This window comes from Phoca vitulina, unplaced genomic scaffold, assembly GCF_004348235.1.
Source record: "Phoca vitulina isolate PV1807 unplaced genomic scaffold, GSC_HSeal_1.0 scaffold46, whole genome shotgun sequence".
Classification (NCBI taxonomy): Eukaryota; Metazoa; Chordata; class Mammalia; order Carnivora; family Phocidae; genus Phoca; species Phoca vitulina.
This window is the reverse complement of record NW_022589749.1, coordinates 6,255,967-6,261,710: the sequence shown is the minus strand read 5'-3', so window position 1 is coordinate 6,261,710 and position 5,744 is coordinate 6,255,967. Positions and strand designations below refer to the sequence as shown.

The window sequence follows — 5,744 nt, the reverse complement described above, 5'->3', positions numbered from 1 at the left end:
AGGGGGCGGGGCCTGCGGGAACGTACCAACGGCGCGGCTGGACGGGGGGAGCACTGCGTCTATGGGGCCCCGCCTGCGCTGCCTCCCCTTCTGTAGCCCCAGGAGGATTGGCGCGCACGCGCGGGCACACCGCTGACTGACGTGAGAGGGTCATCTGCGAGGCTTCGGGGAAACTCCGGGGGCGTCCGGAACGGGGTGCCCTCCCCCGTGCCAATGGTTCCGGCCGCGCCGCCCCGCCCCTCGCTGGTTGCCGTGGGCTGCGCGCGCCGAGCACACGTCTCTACGGCCTGGCTGCCGCGTGATTCCGTCCGCTCGGTTCCCGGGGCTGCGGCTGGGGCGGGGGGTGGGGGCTGGGGGCGGCCCGAGGTGCCTGGGCTCCCGGGCTTCCCGGGGTCCGGGCTGCAGATAAGCTGGGATCTCGGTGGCATCTTCAGAGGAGTCCAGACCTGGTGAGGAGGGGGCGCTGAGGTTGCAGCCGACATGCTGGAGCTGAGATGCTCAGGTAGGAAAGTAACTCAAGATTGCAGGGACCGCGGACGTCAACCGGGGTATTGACTTGGGGAACGGGGAATATGGGGCCGTTGAAGGGATGGGTGTGACCGGCCAGTAGTAGAATGGTTAAGTGCATAAGCTCTGCACTCCTTTGTCAGGTTGAGATTTCTATTCCACCGTTTCAGCTTTATTAGGTGCGACTTACAGGTGTGACTTCGGCTTCTGAAGCCTCAGTTTTGTCATCTGTGGAATGGACATAACCGAAGCTACTTCGAAGGACTGTTAAGAGGATTACACGAAACAATGCTTGTGAAGCTTTTTGCACAAGGTAGGCATGTGATAATGCTGGTTATTCACCCCGTAAACATATACAGGATATAAGGACCTGCCCTGTCTCCCGCATCCCACTATGCTGTTTTCTCGTTGGTGCCAAAATAGGCACAGGCCCCATCTCTTTTTCATCCCCCGTTCAACATTGAGCACTGTATGCTAGGAGTGCACATTTATTCATTAAATATTTGCCAGTAGCGCCCCTCTCCCTATTGTTGTGACAGCCAAAAGACAGACGAGCAAATTTCTGAAGCGTCCCCTGGGTTTGGCAGCTCCCCTTTTGTCCTTGGGTTGGGAACTTAAGAGACAGCCCATCTTCCTGTGCTGGCACCAACAATGACAGGGGTGCCACCCTGACCCCCTGTTACAGGGAACCCTGGAGACAGGACCTGGCAGGCAAAGCATGCTTGCTATCACACGGAACCATGGGCAGCGTGAAGACCCCCGTGGAGCTGGCCATCAGTGGGATGCAGACCCTCCATCTTCAGCACCGTTGCCGGGGCGGCCACCGGGTCAAGGCCAGGGCGTCCTACGTGGATGAGTCTTTGTTTGGCAGCCCTGCGGCTACCCGGCCCACACCACCAGACTTTGACCCACCCTGGGTGGAGAAGGCCAACAGAACCAGTGGAGTGGGCACAGGGACATCACGGGCCTCAGGGGCCAACGGGAGCTGCGAGGCCACCTCCTCCAGGGGCAGCACCCCAACCCTCACACCAAGGAAGAAGAACAAATACAGGTAACAGGATGGGGAGATACACTCCTGTACTCATGAAGCCACCTGGATTCCAATTAGAACCCTGCTGTTGACATGCTGTGTGACTTTGGGCAAGTACCTTGACCTCTCTGAGCTACAGTTTCCTGTTGTGGAAAATGGGACCTAGTGGGACTATTGAGAGGAAATGAAATGGGGTGTGTACAGGGCTTGGCATAATACCCTGACAGGAAGCTCTCAGTAAGTGATAGTGACAATGGTTGAACACCCATTTCCAAACGCCACAGACCAAGCAAGTGAGGCCCAGGGGGGTCAGGTGATTTACCCAAGATCACAGAGCAGTTTGCATAAGAATATTAATGTGGTTGATCCATGAAATGACATAGATGTGGTGGGTCCCAGTTTTAGCAAGTCGTTTCAGAAGTGGTTTTTGCTGCCTTTTCACGAACAAGCTAGAAAAACAGGAGTTGATGCTAATAGTTATTATTGTAAATTAATAAATGAGATTATTTGGATTATTTCAGGTTGATAGCAGCATGGAGGGAGGTATCTAGTGGTGGGCCACAGGGCTCTATCTTGTTTATTGTTATCGGTGGTTTGGACAAAAACACAGAAGACTGGAATATTAGTCATTTACAGCTGTCATAATAAAATACCATAGACTGGGGAGCTTAAACAACAGAAATTAGTTTTCTCACAGTTCTGGAGGCTAAAAGTCCAAGTTCTGGGAGCTAGCAAGCTGAAGCCTCTCCTTGGCTTACAGACAGCTACCCCCTCGCCCTGTTCTCGCATGGCCTTTTCTCTGTGAGCATGTGCATTCCTGGTGTCTCCCCCCTTCTTATAAGGACACCAGTCCTGTTGCTTTAGAACCCACCTTTATGACCTCATTTAAGCCTAGTTATGTCTTTAAGATTCAGTGTGAATTTTGGGAGGACGTAGTTCAATCCGTAACAATTAGCCAATCGTATTTAGGGTCCGTTCTGAGCCAGGAGGGGCATAGGTTGGTAGAGAGAAGTGAAAATGGGAATGGTGCCTATTTAAGGAGATAAATTCAATGAGAGAAAAGCAAGGCTCCGTTGTTATTACGCCAGCTTGAGCGCCGTGCATCTGATGTAGGGGCTGTAAGGTAGGGTCAGGTTGACGTTAGCAGCGCTGACACCTGCAACGTAGCTGAAAACGCTAATGTTAAGTAAGTGTCGGCTGCATTAACAGAGGTATGGTGTCCATGACGAGGGAGGTCAACTCCCATGCTCTCCTGGAGGACAGGATGCTGACAAGTAGAAGTTGTCAAGTGAGAATGTACATAAGAGAGAGACGCTGTTGAGTGAAACCTTTGGCGCCAGACGGCCATAGGCAGCAAGCAAATGTGGTTTGAAGCAGCACAAAGTTGACATTTCAAAGACTTGCAGTTTGAACACAGAAGTACTTTCAGTCCTGGCCAAAAGCCATGGAGCTGACACCTCAGGTGTGCCATGAATATTTGTGAGATTAATAGGAAAAAAATAATTGCTGAGTGAATCTAATTAAAGGTGAGAAGCCTAGAAGTCACTTATATCTGAAATGCTGATCCCGGAGCTTGGGCCCTCGGATTTGAATCTTGTCTCTATACCCTCCTCGTTACGGGGGGCCTTCCCCTCCCCATGCCTCCTTGTCTTGTTTGTAAAATGGGATTATCACATCTCCCTCCTGTGCATGTTTGTGAGAGATAACGAGATGATGCACATGACGTGCTGAGTTCTGGGCCTGCACATGAAGAGCCCTCAGTAAATATTCAAAATTTAAAAAGCTTCTCTGGTGATGAGGCCAGGTCAGCGTTCTAACACAAGTTCAAACTGAGCACCCTCTTGAGGCCAGGCACTGTGTCATTTCAAATACAGTGGGATGGGCCACAGGACTGCAGAGGGTTCGTCTGACAAGGCCACTAGGGAGAAGGAGAATTGGGGGTAAAAAAAAAAAAAGTAAAGACCTGTAAAGATTAAGGTTATACTTATTGGGACTCCTACATGCAAGTGACGTGGAAGACTTACCCAAAGTGGCTTTAGCGGAAAAAGGATGTTTAGGGCTTGTTTATCAGGGGCTCAAACTGTTGTTGGATCCTGTCTCCCTCTTAGCACAGCTTGCCCCGCCACGTTGCATCCGAGCCAGCCACCAGCTGCTTTGCCCTTCTATCCTGCTGGCTTCTCAAGGCCAGTTGGCAGACCACATCTTTCCTGGTAGTTTCTTTTTTTTTTTTTTTTAATTTTTTTAAGATTTTATTTATTTGTTTTGACAGAGAGAGATACAGAGAGAGAGGGAACACAAGCAGGGGGAGTGGGAGAGGGAGAAGCAGGCTTGCCGCGGAGCAGGGAGCCTGATGTGGGGCTCGATCCCAGGACCCTGAGATCATGACCTGAGCTGAAGGCAGACGCTTAACGACTGAGCCACCCAGGCTCCCCTTTCCTGGTAGTTTCAACAAGGGTCCTAAGGCAGGCGCTCATTGGACAGGATGGGTCATACGGCCTTTCCCAAGCCAATCAGTGTGGCCAGGAAGATGGAATATGCAAATTGGCCAGACCTGGGAAAGAGGGAGGTCAGGATGCAGGGGACTGGCTGCTTGGCAGGGGAAAAACAACAGAGATGGGGATGGTGGGACACCAGAGGGCTGTGGCCTCGCTGTGGGTGCCAGGCTGGGAGACAGGGACTTTGGGATCTACAGGCAACCCTCTCTGCTGCTGGAGGTGTCTGGCAGGGGGTGGGGGCTTAAGGTTTTTAGGGTTTGTTCATTCCCCCAGCTCACTGCATTTTTCTTCCCTTTTCTAGACTGATCAGCCACACTCCTTCTTACTGTGATGAGTCGCTATTTGGCTCCCGACCTGAGGGCACCAGCTGGGAGGGCCCGTGGATGGCAAAGGGGGATGCTGCCAAACTCCATGCCCTCTTCTGGACACCCCCAGCCACCCCTAGGGGCAGCCACTCGCCCCGCCCCAGGGAGACCCCGCTGCGAGCCATTCACCCAGCTGGTCCCTCGAAGACAGAGCCCGAGGTGGTGGCAGACTCCCGGAAGCTGTCCACAGATGGGTTAGACTCTCCACACCCTCGGAGGCGGGAACGTTCCCATTCCCTTACACGCCTGAATGTCCCCAACACTGGTCGCCCACCCGCCAGTGCCCCCCACACCAATGGGCCTCAGGATCCCAGGCCTTCCCTGTCAGGGGTGACCTTCCAGAGCCCCCTAGTGACGCCCAGGGCTCGCTCGGTTCGTATTTCAGTGCCAGCCACCCCCCAACAAGGTGGGGCCACCCAGAAACCAAAGCCCCCTTGGAAATGAGTTTCTTGGTCCTCTCGTCAGGTTTGCCCATGGGGTCACGGTGAGGGGCCCAGTTTCTGAGTCTCCCAGGTAACCATGAGGCATTGGAGAAGCGCTCAGGGGGGCAGACATAGCAAGAGTGGGCGGTGCCCCCCTTTATGCTGACATCCACCAGTTTCTTCCTACCTTTTACTCCATGATGGGGATTTGACGGCTCCCCCTTGAGATGCCTGTTCCAGTCTTGCTATAGCCACAGGCCGAGTGAGTGCCAACCCAGGGGAGCCCCTGGGAGGGGCCCACCACTCCCCCATCACTCCCACAGCATCGTCTTGTTGCCAAGTGTGAATAAATGGCACGATCGCCAACCTGGAGGGTCCCTTCTTCAAGCCAAGCTTCCTGCTCCTTCAAGCTTCCAGCTGAGTCTGGAACAGTGAACAGGCACAGTGAACTGACCATGGGGAACAGATGATCTGGGTGACGTGTGGGTGGACATGTTTTTATTTTTAATAATCATGTATTTATTTTCACATATTAAAAATATATCAGTAGCTCATCAAAGCCATGACTGACTAATTTTATTTTCCTCAGGGCAAGGGCCAATATAGGCCTGAGTTGAATTAAATAACAAAGATAAATACAATGAGGAAGTGGCAGAAATCATAACTGTGGCGAGTTGACAACTGAAGTTTGAGAACATGGGCCTCCTACATTTCCCACATTTTCCCAAAAAACAGAGTGACGAGGAGGACTCTGCCAAGTGGAGAAGTCCAAGAAGGCCAGAAAGTTACACATGGCGTCTGGAGAGCACTCAGGACAGAGAGAGGCGTAAGCGGTCCGGGAGCGCCCTGCTCTCTGGCGCTCTGCACCACCCTGGGTCAGGTCACTTATTCTGCTCAGATGGAGTTATACCCAGAATCCCAGGAT

General features: G+C 52.7%; 1 protein-coding gene across 2 annotated transcripts; it reads left to right on the top strand.

Annotated features, from left to right (window-relative positions):
* Positions 1-222: 222 nt before the first annotated feature.
* RITA1 (RBPJ interacting and tubulin associated 1) lies at positions 223-5,373 on the top strand. Of its 2 annotated transcripts, none has more exons than XM_032431596.1 (4): positions 223-502; positions 700-820; positions 1,193-1,558; positions 4,334-5,373. In XM_032431596.1, exons 3-4 carry the CDS (start codon positions 1,248-1,250, stop codon positions 4,839-4,841), a joined length of 819 nt encoding a protein of 272 aa, XP_032287487.1. In that variant the 5' UTR covers positions 223-502; positions 700-820; positions 1,193-1,247; the 3' UTR covers positions 4,842-5,373. The 2 variants fall into 2 exon arrangements, with proteins under 2 accessions (XP_032287487.1, XP_032287486.1); XM_032431595.1 differs by having other exon boundaries at positions 678-820.
* The last annotated feature ends 371 nt before the right edge of the window (positions 5,374-5,744 follow it).

What these genes read in the sequence shown, in the direction of transcription:
- RITA1 (XM_032431596.1), top strand. Translation starts at nt 1,248, where the DNA reads ATGGGCAGCGTGAAGACCCCCGTGGAGCTGGCCATCAGTGGGATGCAG. An exon ending in AGGAAGAAGAACAAATACAG is followed by an intron (nt 1,559 to 4,333) that starts GTAACAGGATGG and finishes TCCCTTTTCTAG; the next exon opens with ACTGATCAGCCACACTCCTT.